Source organism: Rhinopithecus roxellana, chromosome 5 (genome assembly GCF_007565055.1).
Source record: "Rhinopithecus roxellana isolate Shanxi Qingling chromosome 5, ASM756505v1, whole genome shotgun sequence".
Lineage (NCBI taxonomy): Eukaryota > Metazoa > Chordata > Mammalia > Primates > Cercopithecidae > Rhinopithecus > Rhinopithecus roxellana.
Window position 1 is genome coordinate 77,933,610 of NC_044553.1, and position 23,193 is coordinate 77,956,802.

The window sequence follows — 23,193 nt, forward strand, 5'->3', positions numbered from 1 at the left end:
CTGCTGCTCCCCCATCCCCTACTCCCCACCTCTCTCTCCAACATCCACCTAATGCTCCAGCTACATGGAGTGGCACACAGCCCCTGAAGCCCAGAAGTCTTCCCCATGCTAGATTCTCTTCCTGGAATTCCCTTCCCCACCTAAGAAGCAAAGATGTGCTCCCTCTGCAAGACTCTAATCGAATGTGTGTATTCATCTCAGTACTGCCAAGGCCTGCCATAGGGAGGTACTTGGGATTTAATAAGTTAGTTAACTATGTTACTAGCTGTGTGACCTTGACTAAGTTATTTAACCTCTCTGTGCTCCAGTTTCCGCATCTGAAAAAGGGGGATGATGGTAACATACCTTAGAGTGTTGTCTGTGAGTATGAAACGAGGTAACATATGTAAACAGCTTAGGATCCCTGCCTGCCATAGTTTATGCTTGATAAATATTACCTCACGGTCATTGTTTCTTTGGTGCCGGTGAGTGATTTTTGAAGATCTCTTCTACATAATAGACAATGAACTATGTTTAAGGTATGCTCAAAGGCCCCATCTGCAGCCTGTCTCAGGAACTAATACTCCTTCATCAGAGTGTAACACAGATATAATACCTGGGAACGAAAGTGATTCACCCCGGGGGCTTGACATGTGCTTCTCCCTAGTCCTGAAATGCTATTCCTTCTCTCTCCTCCTGGCAACAGCCTGCAAGACACGCCCATTGAATTTTAGCTCCTCTGTGTCCTTCACGGCCACGTTAGCCACTCCCCGCCTCTCAGCTTTGTCAGTGGCGGGTGCTTGCCTCTGTCACTGCAGTATGCTATTCTTCCATTCACATTGCTGCCTCCCTGTTATAGGCTGAGCTGTATACCCCGTCCCAAAATTCATCTGCTGAAGACCTAACCCTCAGAACTTCAGAATGTGACTATATTTGGAGATAGAACCTTTAAAGATTTTAAAGTAAAATGAAGTCCTTGAGGAGGATCTTAATCCAGTTCTGATTAGTGTCCTCATGAGGAGAGACAATTCTGACACAGACACAGAGGGAAGCCCATGCGAGACAGAGGGAGAAGACGGCCATCTACAAGCCAAAGAGAAAGGCCTTAGAATGCACCAAGCCTGCCAACACCTTGACCTTGAACTTCCAGCCTCCAGAACTGTGAGAAAATAAATGGCTGTTGTTTAAATCTCCCAGCCAATGGGATTTTGTTACCCTAGCAAACCAGTACACCCCTCCCCTCAGAGCCATGCGAGGACATCTGAGGTCTCCTGTATTCTTTTTGAGATGGAGTCTCGCACTATCGCCTGGGCTGGAGTGCAGTGGCGCGATCTCGGCTCACCACAATTTCTGCCTCCCGGGTTCAAGCGATTCTCCTGCCTCAGCCTCCTGAGTAGCTGGGATTACAGGTGCCCACCACCAGGCCCAGCTAATTTTTTGTATTTTTAGTAGAGATGGGGTTTCACTATGTTGGCCAGGCTGGTCTCGAACTTCTGACCTCATGATCCGCCCACCTCAGCCTCCCAAAGTGCTGGGATTACAGGCTTGAGCCACTGCACCCAGCCAGGACTGATCATTCTTAATATCCGGAAAAAGAAGTTTCTAGGGTGCCATGCTGCTATGGAAAGAGCACAAGGGATGCCTCTGGGCGTTGGGGGTACCGTAGGGTACTGAGGGCTGGGCCGGGAAGGAGGAAGGACAACAAGAAGATCCTGGACGGCAGAGCCCACAGCAAATGCCCCGGCCTCCCAATGTTTCCGGGCTCCTGCCTGCTTCCCCGGATTTGAGCAAGTGTGTTCTCCACCAGGAGCTGGGGACATTGTCCTCCATCAGCAGGGCTCTGACAGAGCTAGCCTCCAGAGGGGACCTCCTCCTGTGGAGACTCCACGTGGAGCCTGGACCTCGCCACCATGTCCAGCCACTCCTCTCTCACAGGCAAAGAAAAATGGCTGATCAGTCTCAAATCATACCCAGGGTGACTTGACTGTGACCTCACCACCCTAGGAGATTAGCGCTTTGGAAATGGAGGCAAGGAGGAAGACATATCCTACATGAGTAGGAACACCTTGAACAACAGGGTTTCAGACAACGAGGGGCCTGGTGGGGAAGGGGCACGTGGGCACAAAGGGGAACAAGGTGCTGCCCCTACAGCCACCTTACCGTGTCCACCCCTCCTGCCAGCATCTCTGTGACATTGGCCTTGATGTCCTCGAAGGACATCTTGCTGTCTCCCAGGAGTCTGTAGAGGATGCCACGGTAATCATGGTGAACATTTCCTTTCTGTCTCAATTCCCAGTGGAAGTTCTCGGTGTATATGTCAGCTGTGGGGCAGGAGGAAAGAAAAAAGAGTGAGGTTCCCTGCAGGCGGCCGGGAAGGAGGGCAGTCTGTGATCAAAGGTGGCACCAAGGGCCTGGCAATTCCAGAGCCCTGTGCTTCTTAGGCGGCCGTTTACCGAGCACTTACTCTGTGTGTTAAGCCCTTCATATCTGTTTTTTCATCGAATTCTTGGGGTATGTGACATCATTCCCATTTTACAGATAACAGAGGTGCAGAGAGATAGTCACTTGCCCAAGGTCACGTGGGTGTAAGGGGCAGAGGTGGGATTTGACTCTGCCATACCCTGACCAGCCTTCTCCACCCAACCTTCCCCATCTCTCCCACCCAAGTCCCTGTCATCCAGCACAGCAGTGGCTCAGACACTAGCCCTTCACCCAAAGGAGCATGAGCTCCTTTGAAGAAGATCACAGACGTCTTTGCTCCTCTTTTTCCAGAAAAAAATCTAATAATCCCCAACAGTCAGCCTTCCATCCGCCATTCCCGGGGTCCCAGGGTCTTCCTGACACCCATGCCCGCCCACCACAGTGTGGGTTTCCTATAGGTCAAGTCAGCGCCCATTGACATAGCTTGGGACCAAGGAGCCGGCTGAGGCCTGGGACTCCAAGGAGGAGAGCACAGCCAGAGGAGCCCTCACCTTTACTGAAAATCACGTCCCATGCGGCCACATGGTCCTTCCAGGTCTTGGTCCTGAACAGACGGAATAGGTCTGGGGGAAGGTTGAGCATGGGGACGCTGGTGTGGAACATCTGGTAGATGGCATCAATGAACCGCTGGGCCTCGGGGTTCACTACTTCCTCCAGCATCCCCTGGCGCTCCCCAAAAATGACGTTAGTGATGGCTGCAGGGAGAGGCAGAGGCTGAGGAGCCATTTCCAACGGGGCCATCTGAGAGCCACAACTCCCAGGGACTCCTCCACCCTCACCTCTCTCAGCACTAAGGATCTCTTGCCCCTACCCTCAGCCTCCTTCAGTAAATAGAGGCCTGAGTCCTAATGGGCTAAGATGCAAGGCTGAGAAAGCTGACCTCTGGCAGCCACACAGGTCCTGCAGAGGGGCATGTGGAGGACCTGAAAGGTGGGAAGCAGGGTCTCCAGCAGACCTGAGAGAGGGCCTAGCCCAGGGTGCAACTGCTCTGCCCACACTTCCACCAAGAGAGATTCCTCATCTGTAATTGGCTAAATTGGCTAAATACTTCCTGAAACTGAGGGTCATAAATCCCTGGATAATTAACCATCCAGGACCCAGTCTTGCTGGACCTAAGAAGTTACAACAGTCTCAAGTTTTCCCCACCTACCAGGTGAGGAATTTGAATACTGATTTCATACAAAGCTCTGGGTACCCCAAATCTTTTGCTATGACCACACGATCTTCATCAAGCCACAGGGTCTTTTTATGTGCGGTTCCCTCTGCCTATACTGCCTGACTTCCTTACCCCATCTAGGTAATTCCTACAGATTCTTCAATGCCTACCTCAGATTAACCACTGAACTCTCCTCTACCCTACCAGACTCCAAAGGTCTACAGCCCAGGAGGTGGAGACTTGCAGAATGAAGGTCCAAGCCAAGCTCTGGCTTTGGAGGATGGTGGCAATAGGGACCCGTATTTTGGGGACCCTGCTCCTACAGCACAAATCTTAGATGAGAGAGAATGCCAGATGAGAGAGCCCCAGAGCAGGGGGTCTCACTCTGTTTCCCAGGGTGGTCTTAAATTGCCTCTGAGTATCAGGCAGTGGAGGATATGATCAGTGGCTCATCCCAGAAGCCTGTCTCGATGCCTCTGCAGGGTCTGTGCTGAACCTCAAGGTAACAGAGTAAACACTGAGTCCTCCCACCCCCATGCCCACTGCCAGCCAGGTGCAAGCCCCTTACACTCAAAGGCAAAGCGGAACAGGTCATCACTGATGTCCCCTGAGAAATTTCCGGAGCCTGCTTTCTTGATGCGCCTGTGCAGGACACTGACGAAGTCCCGAGACACTGCATCCAACAGGGGCAAAAAGTTCTTGGTGGTCTCTGGAGCCATCACCTCCTGGTTCAGGGCCACCCGGTCTTTCTTCCAGGCTGCTGACTTCCTGAGAAAACATGGGCCCACAAGCCCTTATGGTCACAGACCCCAGGCCTGGTGAACACAGAGGGGGCTGACTCAGTTTTCCCAGGAAGCTGAGTCACAGCTCACAGCATCCAGCACTCCCACCAGGGCCTCTGCCCTCACCTCTCCCAGCACCCTCTGCCTCTCACCTCCTCCCTGCTCTGCCTGGCTAAGAGAAGAGAAAGGAAAAAAGAGAGTGAAGGGGAACAAAACTCCAACTCCCCTGCACTCCCTCTGCTGAGAACCAGGAACTGATATTCTTAGAACCCTTTGCATAACTTTCAGTCTCTCCAGTCTTTGCCTCAGCTGCAGGCATGCCTTCCATGCCACCCCCACTTCCTCCTGGCCAATGATTACCTTTGACACTCCAGGGCCCCTCTATATAACATTTTCTGACTCTTGCACAAACAAAATTGAGCAGCCTCTCCTCCTCTGCACCCCCAAAACATCCCATTACTCACTTCTGTCGGGGGACCTCAGGTGCCCAGAACTGGGTTGGTCATAATAAACCTTAATTCATGGCACACTCTTGAAATTCATCAATCCATGCAAAGTCCTCTTCATGACTTAGGGGTGTTTTGTTGATAAGAATGTTATCATAAACTTACTACCCACCACAGAAACTAGGAACTTGACAGTAACTTACGCTTGCCCTCCTGGTTCTTCCACACCCTTCATTCCCTTCTAAGGAGACCACCCACCAGAATCCCTTGCTGTCGTTTGTGTCTAATTTTATCTGTTCTTTATTTATTCCCAAAAGGTACTATTACAAAATATATACTTGTGTTTAACTTCTTTTAAAAAACTGTCAGTCGGGCGCGGTGGCTCACGCCTGTAATCCCAGCACTTTGGGAGGCTGAGGCAGGTGGATCACCTGAGGTCAGGAGTTCGAGACCAGCCTGGCAAACATGGTGAAACCCCATCTCTACTGAAAATACAAAAATTAGCTGGGCATGGTGGCGGGTGTCTATGACTCCAGCTACTCAGGAGGCTGAGGCAAGAGAATCACTTGAACCCGGGAGGCAGAGGTTGGAGTGAGCCAAGATTGCACCATTGCACTCCAGCCTGGGTGACAGAGCAAGACTTCACCTCAAAAAAAAAAGAAAACAAAAGAAAAGAAAAGCTGTCATGCTTTGCCAGACTTGCTATTTTCACTTAGTTGTTCTAAGTGAAAAGTATCATCTGTATTGCTGTGGGAGACTGGGTCCCTTCATTTTGACTGGTGTGTACCACAATTCACTCACAATCCTATTGGGCATTTCAGTAGCTTTCTGGTTTTTAATATCAACAGTACTACTGCAAACATTCTACTACACATTCCCCAAGGCAGGGATACACTTTGGAGTATATCCCTGAAATCAAACTGCTATGTCACAGGTATCAAATTATTCCATTTCAGGAGAAAATGTCCAACCATTTTCCAAAGTAGTGGCTCCAGTTTACACTCCCACCGGCAATAGATGAGAGCCCCAGTTGCTCTGTAGCCTCACCCACACTTGATATGGTTACATTTTACCTTTTCTTTTTTTTTTTTTTTTTGAGACAGGATCCGGCTCTGTCACCCAGCCTGGAGTGCAGTGGTGCAATCTCTCCTCACAGCAACCTCTGCTTCCGGGGCTCAAGTAGTTCTCTGACCTCAGCCTCCCAAGTAGCTGGGAACACAGGCATGTGCCACCACATCGGCTAATTTTTTATTTTTTATTTTTTGTAGAGACGGGGTCTCACTGTGTTGCCTAGGGTGGTCTTGAACTCCTGAGCTCAAGAAATCTGTCCGCTTTGGCCTCCCAAAGTGCTGGGATTACAGGCATGAGCCACTGCGCCCTGCCCTGCATTTTACATTTTTGATGGGGTGAGTGTGGTGGCTCATGCCTATAATCCTAGCACTTTGGGAGGCTGAAGCGGGAGGATTGCTTGAGCCCAGAAGTTCGAGACCAGCCTGAGCAACATGGCGAAATCCCATCTGTACTAAAAATGTAAAAATTGACTGGGTGTGGTCACGCACCTGTAATCCCAGCTACTCGGGAGGCTGAGGTGGGAGGATCACTTGTGCCAGGGAGGCAGAGGCTGCAGTGAGCCATGATCAAACCACTGCACTCTAGCCTGGGTGACACAATGAGACCCCATCTCAAAAAAAAAAAAAAATTATGAACAATTTGATAGAAAACGGTATCCACTACACTTAAATACACCGATCTGTCCCCATGTAGGACAAATGTCTCACTGCCCCTTTAGCCTGTATGGGACTCACGGTAGCAGGTCCCTGCTCTACTTGTCACTGTATCTCCAGTTCCTGGCACAAGTCCTGACTCATCGAGGATGCTCAGTAAGGTGGGACTCAGGGAGCAAACCAACAGTGAGAACTTTGCCAGATCTTTAATTATTAATTAGGATCTTCAGCATGACCATTTCCCTGAAGGCTGGCAGAGCAATTCATCATCATTATCATCATCACCATCATTTGTTTTAGGGAGGTAGGAAAATGACGGGAATTCACCTAGAGGCCCTGCTAGGAGGCACAGGGCAAGCCTGGCCTCAGCCTCTCACCCCCAGCCTCTGCCCTCTCCACAGCTTCCCACCACCTCCCTCCAGTCCCTGGGAGATGGCCCAGGACTCACTTCAACAGGACTCCTATGGGTCTCTGGTAATATTGGTGATAGGCGACCCAGGGCGGGATGAGGAATCGTTCTGGGTTGGGGCCCTCGGACTTAAAGAGAAGGGCCACATCTTCAGGGTCGATGACATAAACCGACTCCACGTTGCCAAGCTTCTCCCTGGAGGGGTGGGGGAGAGGGGCTGATGGAAGGATCCAAGGAAAGCTATGGATACAGGCTCAGCACAGCTGCCTCACAGTTCCACAACTTGCTGACTGTGGGACCTGAGTCAAGGCCCTTAACTCCTCTGAGTCTGTTTCCTCTTCTGTAAAATGGAGACAAATACAGTACCTGTCTCAGAGCATTGCTGAAGGACAAGATGATAGGAAGTATATGGATGTGACCATTGTTAAATATTCTACAAGTGACAGCTTTATGATCACTGTTTCTGCTGTCCCACAGCACATCCCCAGGGCTAGCCCAAAGCCTACCCCAGAGACTTCCACGGACCACCAGCAAGTCCTCCGCTCCTCGCACATTCTTCCTTTGTCCACACCCACAGCAGCCCCAGCTTCTCACCCATCCACAGAGCTCAGAACCATGGCACACTTTCATGTCACTGCTAGAGTGACTCACTATAGCTTGCAAGGTAGGCCATATTCCAGGCCAAATCCCTGTCAGACTCTACAACTGAAATTCAGGGAGTGGGCCACCCTGCCCCTAAGAGTCAGCGGTCACCCAACAATACACTTTGTCTCTATTAAAATAAAACTTCAGTAAAACATCAGGCCCCAACATACAGGCAGGGGAGAAGGGCTTGCAAATCGCTTTGCAGACAGTCTTTATTAAATACAACTGGGTTTTTGTTGTTATTGTTGTTTTGAGACAGGGTCTCTGTTAACCAGGCTGGAGTGCAGTGGTATGATCACGATTCACTGCAGCCCTGACCTCCCAGGCTCAAGCGATCCTCTCACCTCAGCCCAGCCAAGTAACTGGGACTACAGGCACCACCAGGCCTTGCTAATTTTTGTGTTTTTTGTAGAGATGAGGTTTTGCCATGTTGCCCAGGCTGGTCTCAAACTCCTGGGCTCAAGAGATCCTCCCACCTCAGCCTCCCAAAGTGCTGGGACGGCAGGTGTGAGCCACTGTGCCTAGCCAAATACAACTGTGACATATGACTGGTGTTCTTACATGAAGAGATGAGGACACAGACACACACAGAGGAAAGACCATGTCAACACACGGGGAGAAGAAGGCATCTAAGTCCAAGGAGAAAGGCCTCAGAAGAAAGCAAGCAACTCAGCCAAAACCTTGATCTCTGACTTCTAGTTTCCAGAACTACCAGAAAATTCTGTTGTTTAAGCAAAAAATAAGAAATAAAAATACAACTACTAAAAAACAACAGAAAATTCCACTTCTTGCTTGCCTCTGTCTTTTGTCTAAGAAAATTTAAGATATACTTTCAGGCAAAATATCATAAAAACATACAGATACAAGCCAAGTGTGCTCACATGTGTACACGTTTTCTCTGTCTCTCTCTCTCTCCCCTCACAGTACTTCTTTAACCACTGAGCCAGAAAGCCTGGGCCTACCTTCAGGAGTCTCAGGCCTTCACTTGTTCTGTGGCCTCCCAGAAAATCCTCTCAGTGTTTTTCCAGCTACCACATGTCTTTGCACTAACTAGCTCCATACCCCTAACCCAGTTCAGCCAAGCCCTCGAACTGCTATTATCATGATCAATTCCACTTCTGGGAATCTAGCCCAAGGCAATGATCTGACATCGGCAGCGATGCTTGATGGATGAGGATGTCCATTGCAGCCTCATGTCTAACAGCAGAAAAGTCAAGAGTAGGTTGTATGTTCACTTTAAGAACCAGCTGGAAAAAAAAAAGTCCATACTGTGGACTACTATGCTGCCTTTTAAAATTATATTAGAGGCCAGGCACAGTGGCTGTCATCCCAGGACTCTGGGAGGCCGAGGAGGGAGAGGGAGGATCACTTGAGCCCAGGAATTCAAGACTACAGTGAGCTATGATGGCACCACTGTACTCCACCCTGGGAGACAGAGCAAGACCCTGTTTCAAAAAAAATAAATATTAATACGATAGATCAAGAAAAAGGAAGAAGATACAAATAAACGAAATGGAATCTTTCCCCAGAAAAGTCTGAGGACCACTGAACAGCACTTTCTCTTAAATTAAAAAATAAAATAATTCTATATTACTGAGCGAAAAAAGGAAAGAATTCCTTGATATATTGTTGTGAGACAACACAAGCAGCATATATAGTATATTCACATACTTAATGATACTTAAATGTTAAATCAATTGGAATTTATTGTATCTGACTGTAATTTTTCATTAGTGTTTCTCTGTATTTTCTGAATTGCTCTATATAAAACAAGAACAGCCTTTGTGTTAGGGAAAAAAACCCCACAAACATTGTATTTTAAATTCCTCACATTTATTCAGAATTTTATTGTTTATTAGCTATAAGTTCAAGTATAATGACACACAGAGCTGGAAGTCAGACCGTTCCAGTTCCCGCCATGGCTTTGCTCTCATGAGTTGTGTGACATTGACAAGACCTTTCTTCTCACTGGGCCTCGGTTTCCCCATCTGTAAAATGGGGAAATAACACCAACTACAGACTACAGGGACATGTTGCAAGATTCAGATGGAAGTGACTCAGAAAACACAAAGGTGATGCAGGAATATAGGGTCTGGGGGCAGGGACATAAGGCCAGTTCACACCTGAGCTGTGACAGGAAATATCCTCTCCATAGGGCTATGCTGTACATGACTTTGTAACTTTACTTCATCCTCTCCATTTACATAAGACATACCGAATTAATCAATGGAATGCTCTAAGGGGTATTTAAACTCCCAAAAATTCTGTAAAGGGGCGCTTGAGCTCCTATGCTCAGGCCCATCCCACACTGTGGAGTGCATTTTCATGTTCAATAAATCCCTTCATCCCTTCCTTGCTTTGTTTGTGCGTTTTGTCGAATTCTTTGTTCAAGACACCAAGAACCTGGACACTCTCCACTGGTAACATATATTTTGGCCAGCCAGCCAGGAGGAAGAGGTGAAGTCTGGGATTCGTTTTTCTCCCTTTCCTTTCTGCTCCATACAGGGCCTGTCTCCTCTCTCTATCTCTTTTCCGTTCCAACTTGGGACCCTGGCTGGGCAGCACCTAAACGGGGCAGATTTCTGGCTGCGGCCGGCGAAACTAAGGGGTTTCCATGTGGAGAAGCAGCCTGACTGCCACCGCCCGGTTCGCTTAAGGGACCTGGGTCTTTTTGATGTTTTTTTTTTTTTTCTTTTTTTTCCTCTCTTTCTTTTTCAGTCTTTCAGCAACTGTTTCCTAGTAGCTCCTTGGAAATTGAGGCTGGGGTCTCTCCCCAGTACTGCCTGTAGGCCTAGGAATGAAAGAGGATAATTGCCCTGCCCCAAAGCGGGAAGGACTTTTTTTTTTTTTTATCTTTTTTGCCTGTGGTTCCTGATCCCTATATGAGGTGCTGCTCGGAGCAAACTCGTACATGTTTCTGGAGGCTTAAACCTTCTTTTCTTTTTTTTTTTTTTTTTTTTTGAGACGGAGTCTGGCTCTGTCTCCCAGGCTGGAGTGCAGTGGCCGGATCTCAGCTCACTGCAAGCTCCGCCTCCCGGGTTCACGCCATTCTCCTGCCTCAGCCTCCGGAGTAGCTGGGACTACAGGCGCCCGCCACCTCGCCCGGCTAGTTTTTTGTATCTTTTAGTAGAGACGGGGTTACACCGTATTAGCCAGGGTGGTCTCGATCTCCTGAACTTGTGATCCGCCCGTCTCGGCCTCCCAAAGTGCTGGGATTACAGGCTTGAGCCACCGTGCCCGGCCAACCTTCTTTTCTTATGCTAAATGCTTCCCTTATAGTACTCAACTAGCTAAGGACCAAAAAAAGCCCACGCGCCATCCAGTTCACATTACAGGTCATGGCTATTCTTATAAAGCTCATAGTATGCTCTGGAAGGGAAAACCTGCGTGCAATGCCCACCTAAAGCCAGAGATATCTGGTACTCTAAGATTGGACCCAACCACTCAAAGAGGATGCTGTTGGCAGAGGTTCTGAGGTCTAGCCCTCCTTAGAATTTTCTTTCACAGTTGCAATGCTGTTTGCAATCTGAAGTTTACTGCTGAATTGGAAAGTGGAACAGCATTGCATGTATCCAGGCTTTTGTGCTGCAGCTCTAAGCAGGGGGCCTGGTTAACACGTGACACCCTCCTTTGAAGTCTTGGGAGGTTTGGCCTTTAAAAATCAAACTGCCAAAAATAAAAATAAAATAAAAATAAAAATAAAAAAAATAAAAAATAAAAAAATAAAAATCAAACTGCCATGCAGACTGCTTTACCCAAAATTTCGGTTCACAGCCTTCACTGGATTATCTATTGGGGCAAAACCCGGCAAGCTTGTATTGCTATCTCATGGCTAAGGTTCCAAGCTATTGAATCTTTGTTTATGTGTGTGTATACATGTCTAGATGTGTTTATTTGTATGTACACTTATTGTTATATGTTGTGTCTACCAAATTGCCTTATACGTAAAAGAGCCCTCATAAATTAAGTAAATAAGTCTAAGCAATTTTCAAGTTCATGTGACTTAAAGTATAACTTTACTAAACAAGCTAGCTTTAAAATTATTGGTAGAATAAAAATGGAAATGCCTTCAGTATTATCAGTATACATTTTGTCTGAATTTTATGTTTGTCTTTGCTAGTTTTTTTGTTTTGTTTTGTTTTGTTTTGTTTTGTTTTGTTTTGTTTTTTGAGACAGTCTCATTCTGTCACCCAGGCTGGAGTGCAGTGATGCAATCTCGGCTCACTGCAACCTCCACCTCCCAGATTCAAGCAATTCTCCTGCCTCGGCCTCCTGAGTAGCTGGGACTACAGGCACGTGCCACCACGCCCAGCTAATTTTTAAATTTTTTAATACATATGAGGGTTCACAATGTTGGCCAGGCTGGTCTCGAACTCCTGACCTTGTGATCTGCCTGCCTCAGCCTCCCAAAGCACTGGGATTACAGGCGTGAGCCACCACTAGTTTTTTTTTTTTTTTTTTTTTTGAGACAGAGTCTTGCTCTGTCACCCAGGCTGGAGTGCAGTGGCACGATCTTGGCTCACTGCAAGCTCTGCCTCCTGGGTTCTCGCCGTTCTCCTGCCTCAGTCTCCCGAGTAGCTGGGACCACAGGTGCCCACCACCACGCCCGGCTAATTTTTTCTATGTTTTAGTAGAGATGGGGTTTCACCATGTTAACCAGGATGGTCTCGATCTCCTGACCTCGTGATCTGCCCAGCTCGGCCTCCCAAAGTGCTGGGATTACAGGCGTGAGCCACCACTAGATATTTTTAAATGTCAGTGCTAATACAACCTGGGAGCTGCTTGGGGCGAGCCTGCCTCCCATTCCATTCAAAGTCTCATTGAGATAAATGCATATCTGATTGGTTCCTTTGGAAAGGCTAATCAGAAACTCAAAAGAACGAAAACGTTTGTCTCCCACCTGTGATCTGAAAGCCCCCAAGCCCACTCTTTGCCTTGAGTTGTCCCACCTTTCGGGACCAAACCAATGTTCATTTTACATATGTTAATTAGTGTTTCATGTCTCCCTTGTTAAAAGTAAAAATTGAGTACACTGAATGGGATAAATGCTTTAGGTAAACTTTTTGTGTAAATTAAAATCTTAAAGTTATTTTTGGTGCTCATTCAATATCTGGGTCATTTCCAAGTAAGAAAGGGTTGTGATATGGGGAAATATGTTTCTAAAATTGTGGAATTGTTCTTATCTATAAATGCCCATATCTGAGAGTTCAGGATTTCTTGTTTTTTAGGGTTTCACTAAAGTTTTACATTACTAAGGATAAGGTTTCCAGTTAATACGTAATTCTGTATACAAAATGTGCCCAAAAGGGTTATTAGTAAAAAAAGAAAAGAATAATTTTGTCTAATTCAGAAGTCATCTAAAAGTTAGTTCAAGTTACAGTTTTGAAAAGGTTATTTATGAAACAATGTAGTAAGGTACCATTATAAAGGGGAGAAAGATGTGGAAAAGTTTAAATAATAAAATATCCTTTAAAACCTGATAAAGAATTGGAAACATTTGGCTAACTAACATTGTTATAGTTAAAGCTCTTAGTCTTGATTAAAGCAAGAAGTATTGTAAAAACGCATCAGCAGTTTGGCAACTCTTTTTTCAATATAGTTAAGCATGAAGCTGGATTTAGTGTGGAGCCAAATTCCACATACATGCTTGCATTGCTTCATATTATGTTTACTGTTTTGCATGGATAGTGCTGTAGTACTTATTAGTCATATGCCTAAAGTGAATTTGTTAATTGTACATGATGTATGAAAATATTAGTGAACTTAAGGATACTGAATTGTGTATCAGGAATAAAATATTCATTATGTTGGTTTTTGAGGGCCCTAGGTAACACTGCAGCCTCCAGGGTAACTTGAATAGGAAAAGTTAGGGTTGGTTTCCTGCTTATTTGTTTTTGCTTCTAGTTTTCATGTTTGCTGTTTATTCTCCTCTGACTTTGCTTGTGTATGCATGTACATAAAACCATGATTTTTCTAGTTTCTAGTGGAAGGTTTTCATTTATTTTTGTGGTCCTGTGCATTTCTAGCAAGTAATCATTCATTCATTTATCTGGAATTCCTAAGCTACCTTTGTTGGGCCTGCAGGAATTAATGAGGCATACTAGCTTTTTTATCCTTAAACTAACTTTTTGGATTTTAGGCTTCCTGATACTTTAAGTGTGTTGAGTTTACTGTCACAAATAGAATTTTAGTCGTATTTCTCTCTCTCTGCCTAGTTTCTCCAAAATTTGTAAACTGTTTATGAATATTCTTAATTCATTGCAATGTGTTTGTTTGCATACAGTCAAGCAGGGTCCCTAGGGCCACTCAGGGAGAGTGTCAGGCCTCTGAGCCCAAGCTAAGCCATCATATCCCCTGTGACCTGCACGTATACATCCAGATGGCCTGAAGTAACTGAAGAATCACAAAATAAGTGAAAATGGCCTATTCCTACCTTAACTGATGACTTTACCTTGTGAAATTCCTTCTCCTGGCTCATCCTGGCTCAAAAGTTCCCCCACTGAGCACCTTGTGACCCCCCACCCCTGCCAGCCAAAGAGCAACCCCCTTTGACAGTAATTTTCCATTACATACCCAAATCCTATAAAACAGCCCCACCCTTACCTCCCTTCGCTGACTCTCTTTTTGGACTCACCCTGCCTGCACCCAGGTGATTAAAAAGTTTTATTGCTCACACAAAGCCTGTCTGGTGGTCTCTTCACATGGATGCATGTGAAATTTGGTGCTGTGACTCGGATGGGGGGACCTCCCTTGGGAGATCAATTCCCCGTCCTCCTGTTCTTTGCTCCATGAGAAAGATCCACCTAAGGCCTCAGGTCCTCAGACCAACCAGCCCAGGGAACATCTCACCAATTTTAAATCCAGTAAGCGGCCTCTTTTTACTCTCTTCTCCAACCTCTCTCACTATCCCTCAACTTCTCTCTCCTTTCAATCTTGGCGCCATCTTTCAATCTCTCCCTTCTCTTAATTTCAGTTCCTTTCCTTTTCTGATAGAAACAGAGGAGACACATTTTATCCGTGAAACCAAAACTCTGGCGCCAGTCACAGACTCGTGAAGACAGTCTTCCCTTAGTGTTTAATCACTGTGGGGACAAATGCTTGATTATACCCCCACGTTTCAGAGGTGTCTGATCACCGTGGGGACACCTGCCTTCATCCTTCACCCTTAGTGGCAAGCACCACTATTTTGGGGGCAAGCAACCCCCACCCCTTCCCTCCGTGTCTCTACCCTCTCTTTTCTCTCCAATTTCCTCGGGGGGCAAGCACCCCTCACCCCTTCTCTCCCTGTCTCTACCCTCTCTTTTCTCTGGGCTTACCTCCTTCACTATGGGCAACATTCCACCTTTCATTCCTCCCTCTTCTCACTTAGCCTGTGTTCTCAAGAACTTAAAACCTCTTCAACTCACACATGACCTAAAACCCAAACACCTTATTTTCTTCTGTAATGCCACTTAACCCCAATACAAACTCGACGATGGTTCCAAATAGCCAGAAAATGGCACTTTCCATTTCTCCATCCTACAAGATCTAGATAATTCTTGTTGTAAAATGGGCAAATAGTCTGAGGTGCCTGATGTCCAGGCATTCTTTTACACACTGGTCCCTCCCTAGTCTCTGTTTCCAATGCATCTCATCCCACATTTTCCTTCTTTCCCTCCTGCCTGCCCCGCAGTCCCAACCCCAGGTGTTGCTGGGGTCTTTCCAATCTTCCTTTTCTACCAACCCATCTGACCTCTCGCCTTATCCCCAGAATGCTCCTCAGGTCGCTCCCCAGCCAGGCTGAATCAGGCTCCAATTCTTCCTCAGCTTCTGCTCCTCCACCCTGTAATCCTTCTATCACCTCCTCTCCCCACACCCAGTTCAGCTTACAGTTTCATTCCATGACTGGCCCTCCCCCACCTGCCCAGCAATTTCCTCTTAAAAAGGTGGCTGGAGCTAAAGGCATAGTCAAGGTTAATGCCCTTTTTCTTTATCCGACCTCTCCAAAATCAGTTGGCATTTAGGCTGTTTTTCATCAAATATAAAAACCCACCCCAGCCGGGCGCAGTGGCTCAAGCCTGTAATCCCAGCACTTTGGGAGGCCGAGACGGGCAGATCACGAGGTCAGGAGATCGAGACCATCCTGGCTAACACGGTGAAACCCCGTCTCTACTAAAAAATACAAAAAGCTAGCCGGGCGAGGTGGCGGGCGCCTGTAGTCCCAGCTACTCGGGAGGCTGAGGCAGGAGAATGGTGTAAACCTGGGAGGTGGAGCTTGCAGTGAGCTGAGATCCGGCCACTGCACTCCAGCCCAGGCAACAGAGCAAGACTCCGTCTCAAAAATAAATAAATAAATAAATAAAAATCCCACCCCAGTTTATGGCTCATTTGGCAACAACCCTGAGACGCTTTACAACCCTAGACCCTAAAGGGTCAGAAGGCCATCTTATTCTCAGTATGCATTTTATCACCCAGTCAGCCCCTGACATTAGAAAACAGCTTCAAAAATTAGAATCTGGCCCTCAAACCTCACAACAGGAATTAATCAACCTCGCTTTCAAAGTGTACAATAATAGAGAGGAGGCAGCCAGAAGGCAGTGCATTTCTGAGTTACAATTACTTGCCTCTGCTGTGAGATAAAACCCAGCTGCATCTCCAGCACACAAGAACTTCAAAATGCCTGAACCACAGTGGCCAGGCGTTCTTCCAGGACCGCCCGCCCCAGGATCTTGCTTCAAGTGCCAGAAATCTGGCCACTGGGCCAAGTATTGCCCACAGCCTGGGAATCCTCCTAAGCCCTGTCCCATCTGTGCAAGACCCCACTGGAAATCAGACTGTCCAACTCACCCAGCAGCCACTCCCAGAGCCCCTGGAACTCTGGCCCAAGGCTCTCTGACTGACTCCTTCCCAGATCTTCTTGGCTTAGTGGCTGAAGACTGATGCCACCCCATTGCCTCAGAAGCCTCCTGGACCATCAAAGATGCTTTAGGTAACTCTTACAGTGGAGGGTAAGTCCGTCCCCTTCTTAATCAATACGGAGGCCACCAACTCCACATTACCTTCTTTTCAAGGGCCTGTTTCCTTTGCCTCCATAACTGTTGTGGGTATTGACAGCCAGGCTTCTAAACCTCTTAAAACTCCCCAACTCTGGTTGCAACTTGGACAATATTCTTTTATGCACTCCTTTTTCGTTCTTTTGGGACTCCCCACCTGCCCAGTTCCCTTATTAGGTCTAGGCATTTTAACTAAATTATCTGCTTCCCTGACTATTATTAGGCTACAGCCACACCTTATTGCTGCCCTTTTCCCCAGTTCAGAGCCTCCTTCACATCCTCCCCTTGTATCTCCCCACCTTAATCCACAGGTATGGGACACTTCTACTCCCTCCTTGGTGACTGATCATGTACCCCTTACCATCCCATTAAAACCTAATCACCCTTACCCAGCTCAACACCAATATCCCATCCCACAGCACGTTTTAAAAGGATGAAAGCCTGTTATCACTTGCCTGTTACAGCATGGCCTTTTAAAGCCTATAAACTCTCCTTACAATTCCCCCATTTTACCTGTCCAAAAACCAGACAAGCCTTACAGGTTAGTTCAGGATCTGCACCTTATCAACCAAATTGTTTTGCCTATTCACCCCGTGGTGCCAAACCCATATATGCTCCTATCCTCAGTACTTCCCTCTACAACCCATTATTCTGTTCTGGATCTCAAACATGCTTTCTTTGCTATTCCTTTGCATCCTTCATCCCAGCCTCTCTTTGCTTTCACTTGGACTGACCCTGACACCCATCAGGCTCAGCAAATTACCTGGGCTGTACTGCCACAAGGCTTCGCGGACAGCCCCCATTACTTCAGTCAAGCCCAAATTTCTTCCTCATCCGTTACCTATCTCAACATAATTCTTCATAAAAACACACATGCTCTCCCTGCTGATCATGTCTGGCTAATCTCCCAAACCCCAACCCCTTCTACAAAGCAACAACTCCTTTCCTTCCTAGGCATAGTTAGATACTCCACCTTTGGATACCAGTTTTACCATCCTGACTAAACCATTATATAAACTCACAAAAGCAAACCTAGCTGACCTGATAGATCCTAAATCCTTTTGCTGCTCCTCTTTCTGTTCCTTAAAAACAGCCCTAGAAGCTGCTCCCACACTAGCTCTCCCTAACTCATCCCAACCTTTTTTCATTACACACAGCTGAAGTGCAGGGCTGTGTGGGTGGAATTCTTACACAAGAGCTGGGACCACACCCTGTAGCCTTTCTGTCCAAACAACTTGACCTTACTGTTTTAGCCTAGCCCTCATGTCTGCATGCGTTGACTGCTGATGCTTTAATATTTTTAGAGGCCCTCAAAATCACAAACTGTGCTCAACTCACTCTCTACAGTTCTCATAACTTCCAAAATCTATTTTCTTCCCCACACTTGATGCATATACTTTCTGCCCCCCTGCACTACCTCTCAGCAAGCTGAACTCATTGTCCTAACTCTAGCCCTCACTCTTGCAAAGGAATTACATGTCAATATTTATACTGACTCTAAATATGCCTTCCATATCCTGCACCACCATACTTATATGTGCTGAAAGAGGTATCCTCACTACACAAGGGTCCTCCATCATTAATGCCTCTTTAATAAAAACTCTTCTCAAGGTCGCTTTACTTCCAAAGGAAGATGAAGTCATTCAGTGCAAGTGCCATCAAAAGGCATCAGATCCCATTGCTCAGGGCAATGCTTATGCTGATATGGTAGCTAAACAAGCAGCTAGCTTCCAACTTCTGTCCCTCACAGCCAGTTTTTCTCCTTCTCATCAGTCCCTCCCACCTACACCCCCACTGAAACTTCCACATATCAATCTCTTCCCACACAAGGCAAATGGTTCTTACACCAAGGAAAATATCTCCTTCCAGCCTCACAGGCCCATCCTATTCTGTCGTCATTTCATAACCTCTTACATGTAGGTTACAAGCCACTAGCTTGCCTCTTAGAACCTCTCATTTTCTTTCCATCATGGAAATCTATTCTCTAGGAAATCACTTCTCAGTGTTCCATCTGCTTTTCTAGTACTCCTCAGGGATTGTTCAGGCCCCCTCCCTTTCCTACACATCAAGCTCGAGGATTTGCCCCTGCCCAGGACTGGCAAATTGACTTTACTCACATGCCCTGAGTCAGGAAACTAAAATACCTCTTGGTCTAGGTAGACACTTTCTTTTTTTGGTTTTGTTTTTTTTTTTTTTTTTTTTGAGACGGAGTCTTGCTCTGTCGCCCAGGCTGGAGTGCAGTGGCCAGATCTCAGCTCACTGCAAGCTCCGCCTCCCAGGTTCACGCTATTCTTCTGCCTCAGCCTCCAGAGTAGCTGGGACTACAGGCGCCCACCACCTCGCCCGGCTAGTTTTTTTGTATTTTTTAGTAGAGACGGGGTTTCACCATGTTAGCCAGGATGGTCTCGATCTCCTGACCTCGTGATCCGCCCGTCTCGGCCTCCCAAAGTGCTGGGATTACAGGCTTAAGCCACCACACCCGGCCTAGGTAGACACTTTCACTGGATGGGTAGAGGCCTTTCCCACAGGATCTGAAAAGGCCACCACAGTCATTTCTTCCCTTCTGTCAGACATAATTCCTTGGTTTGGCCTTCCTACCTCTATACAGTCTGATAACAGACCGGCCTTTATTAGTCAAATCACCCAAGCAGTTTCTCAGGCTCTAGGTATTCAGTGAAACCTTCATATCCCTTACCATCCTCAATCTTCAGGAAAGGTAAAACGGACTAATGGTCTTTTAAAAACACACCTCACCAAGCTCAGCCTCCAACTTAAAAAAAAAAAAAAAAAAGACTTCTATCAAAAATAGAGCCCAAAAACTCACCAACCAAACAAGTAATTACACTGAACCCCCTTGGGCACTCTCTGATTGGATGTCATGGGTCCTCCCAATTCTTAGTTCTTTAATACCTGTTTTTCTCCTTTTCTTATTCGGACCTTGAGTCTTCCGTGTAGGTTTTCAATTCATACAAAACTGCATCCAGGCCATCACCAATCATTTTATATGACAAATGCTCCTTTTAACAACTCCGTAATATCACCCCTTATCACAAAATCTTCCTTCAGATTAATCTCTCCCACTCTAGGTTCCCATGCTGCCCCTAATCCTGCTCAAAGCAGTCATGAGAAACATCACCCATTATCTCTCCATACCACTCCCAAAATTTTTGCTGCCCCAACACTTCAACACTATTTTATGTTATTTTTCTTATTAATATAAGAAGACAGGAATGTCAGGCCTCTGAGTCCAAGCTAAGCCATCATATCCCCTGTGACCTACATCCAGATGGCCTGAAGTAATTGAATAATCACAAAAGAAGTGAAAATGGCCTATTCCTGCCTTAACTGATGACATTACCTTGTGAAATTCCTTCTCCTGCTCATCCTGGCTCAAAAGCTCCCCCACTGAGCACCTTGTGTCCCCTGCCCCTGCCAGCCAGATAACAACCCCTTTGACTATAATTTTCCATTACCTACCCAAATCCTATAAAACAGCCCCATCCCCATCTCCCTTCACTGACTCTCTTTTCGGACTCAGCCCGCCTGCACCCAGGTGATTAAAAAGCTTTGTTGCTCACACAAAGCCTGTTTGGTGGTCTCTTCACACGGATGTGTGTGAAAGAGAGAACTCAGAAATCTGGCATGCCAGCAAAAGAATAAGAATTTCTTATGAGTCAGTCTCTGGGCTCTTTCTCTCTCTCTGCAAACTGGTTAAATATAAAGTAAAAGTCACTGTATATTTCCTCTGTAAAATTTTAAATTAATTGGTTTAATAATAATAAGAGCTTAAGTCAAATATTTTGTCAGAAAAGTAGAAAGTGTAATGCCTTTTAGTTCCCGTGACTTTAGCAATATTTGTGAAATAAAGACAGTTTTCAAGATTATTGGAAAAATACAGTTGTCTTCAAAATGTAAACATGTGGTGTACATTATGTTCAAATACTAGGTTTGCTAAATCCTCTAATGTGATAAGCTGCTTTTTTGGCTTTTGAAAATTGTTGAACTTGCCTGCTTTCCAGCTAGGTAAGGCCTGGGGACATGTGGAGTTGGCCATGCCCCTCGCTGTGCTGGAAGTGGTCAAACCTTATCAGAACTTAACTTACCAGTTTTGTTTTTATTTTTTACACAGAGTCTCACTCTGCCCCCCAGGCTGGAGTGCAGTGGTGCAATCTCAGCTCATCCACAGTCTCCATCTCCCAGTTTCAAGCAATTCTCTGCCCCAGCCTCCCGAGTAGCTGGAATTACAGACACCTGCCACCACACTTGGCTAATTTTTTTTTTTTTTTTTTTTTGTATTTTTAGTAGAGACGGGGTTTCACCATCTTGCCTAGGCTGGTCTTGAACTCCTGACCTCATGATCCACCTGCCTTGGCCTCCCAAAGTGCTGGGATTACAGGCATGAGCCACCTTACCTGGCCTAACTTACCAGGTTTTATGTTAAAATTCGCCATTATAGGCCAGTCGTAGTGGCTCACACGTGTAATCCCAGCATTTGGGAAGGCTGAGGTGGGTGGATCACCTAAGGTCAGGAGTTCAAGACCAGCCTGACCAACATGGTGAAACCCTATCTCTAGTAAAAATACAAAATTAGTTGGGCATGGTGGCGCATGCCTGTAATCCCAGCTACTAGGGAGGCTGAGGCAGAAGAATCATTTGAACTCAGGAGGCAGAGGTTGCAGTGAGCAGAGATCATGCCATTGCCATGCCATTGCACTCCAACCTGGGCAATAAGAGTGAAACTTTGCCTCAAAAAAAAACAAATTTGCCATTATAACATGCAATTAAGACTACTAGAAACAGTTTTACATGCAAGACGTATAAGAACAGTAGAACGTGTTGGGTTGGGTTTTTGTTTTGTTTTGCTTTTTTTGTTTGTTTGTTTGTCTTGTAGAAGGTTATAAGAGGTTTTTGCTTCTTTAAAATTTCCAAGGCATCGTTTTGGCAAAATAAATAATTTATGGTAATCTGGAATTCCAAAATCAAACTTCAGTTTCAATATTGTCTTTCCTAATGCCTGGCTTTCTGGATGAATCAGAGGGCCCCTGAAAACACCCAGAAAAGAGGTAAACAGGATTATTTGACATGTTTAGTCACATGGAAGTGCCAAAATGATGTTTAATCTTCTTTAGATTTTTGTGAATAATACTAATATATATTCCAAAATTGTATGGGATTTCTAAAATTCTAATGTCTAAGTATATGTTACCAATCACAATTATAGTTATTATGTTAAGTTATTGTAAACACAGAAATGACCAAATTTCCTTGTATAAAGCTACTAACCCACATAAAACAAAGAAACAAAAAAAATTAACTACATATCAAGAACAGACTTCCGTGTTAAACCAGCTAATACTGAAATTGTTTAAAATAGTTTAGTTTAGAACCTGTGGCTTTGCAGACGCCGTCACTGCCACCAGGAACCCTGTACTATCAGCCACGGTCAACCCCACCATGTTCTTCGACATCGCTGTCACGGCAAGCCCTTGGGCCGCGTCTTCTTCGAGCTGTTTGCAGACAAGTTTCCAAAAACAGCAAACTTTCATGCTCTGAGCACTGGAGAGAAAGGATTTGGTTATAATGATTCCTGCTTTCACAGAATTATTTCAGGGTTTATGTGTCAGGGTGGTGACTTCACATGCCATAATGGCACTGGTGGTAATGAGGAAAGAGAGAGACCCTCTCATATTGTTTTATATTGTTTTATACTTAGTACCTGTTTTAAGAAAAAACAAGGAAGTGAAACCAAAGACAGGCAGCCCAGCACCAGGCCCAAAATCGGGCCTGAGCCTGCCTGGCCTAAACCTAGTAGTTAAAAATCAACTCATAACTTAGAAACCGATGTTATTCGTAGATTCCAGGCATTGTATAGAAGAACACTGTAAAACTCCCTGCCCTGTTCTGTTTCTCTCTGACTATCAGTGCATGAAACCCTGTCACATATCCCCTAGATTGCTCAATCATGACTCTTTCATATGAAATCTTCAGTGTTGTGAGCCCTTAAAAGGGACAGAAATTGTGCACTCGGGGAGTTAAGATTTTAAGGCAGTAGCTTGCCGATGCTCCCAGCTGACTAAAGCCCTTCCTTTACAACTCGGTGTCTGAGAAGTGTTGTCTGCGGCTTGTCCTGCTACAGCAAGTCCATCTGCAGGGAGAAATTTGATGATGAGAACTTCATCCTAAAGCGTACAGGTCCTGGCATCTTGTCCACGGCAAGTGCTGGATCCAACACAAATGGTTCCCAGTTTTTCATCTGCACTGCCAAGACTGAGTGGTTGGATGGCAAGCACGTGGTCTTTGGCATGGTGAAAGAAGGTATGAATATTGTAGAGGCCATGGAGCGCTTTGGGTCCAGGAATGGCAAGACCAGGAAGAAGATCACCATTGTTGACTGTAGACAACTCTAATAAGTTTGACTTACGTTTTGTCTTAACCACCAGACCATTCCTTCTGTAGCTCAGGACAGCACCCTCCACCCCATTTGCTCGCAGTATCCTAGTATCTTTGTGCTCTCACTGCAGTTCCCTTCCATGCCTAGC

The 23,193-nt window shown here is 46.0% G+C and overlaps 1 protein-coding gene across 2 annotated transcripts in view; it reads right to left on the reverse strand.

Moving 5' to 3' along the window:
• Positions 1-23,193, reverse strand: part of LOC104672245 (cholesterol side-chain cleavage enzyme, mitochondrial) — a 30,634-nt gene that overhangs the window by 3,014 nt on the left and 4,427 nt on the right. The window contains exons 2-5 of one of the 2 annotated variants that reach the window (XM_010375990.2): positions 7,017-7,172; positions 4,185-4,384; positions 2,952-3,155; positions 2,140-2,300 (exon numbers count right to left, since the gene is read on the reverse strand). In XM_010375990.2, coding sequence (XP_010374292.1) covers positions 2,140-2,300; positions 2,952-3,155; positions 4,185-4,384; positions 7,017-7,172 — 721 coding nt within the window. The remainder of the gene's footprint in view (positions 1-2,139; positions 2,301-2,951; positions 3,156-4,184; positions 4,385-7,016; positions 7,173-23,193) is intronic. The other variant, XM_010375991.2, reaches the window with a different exon arrangement.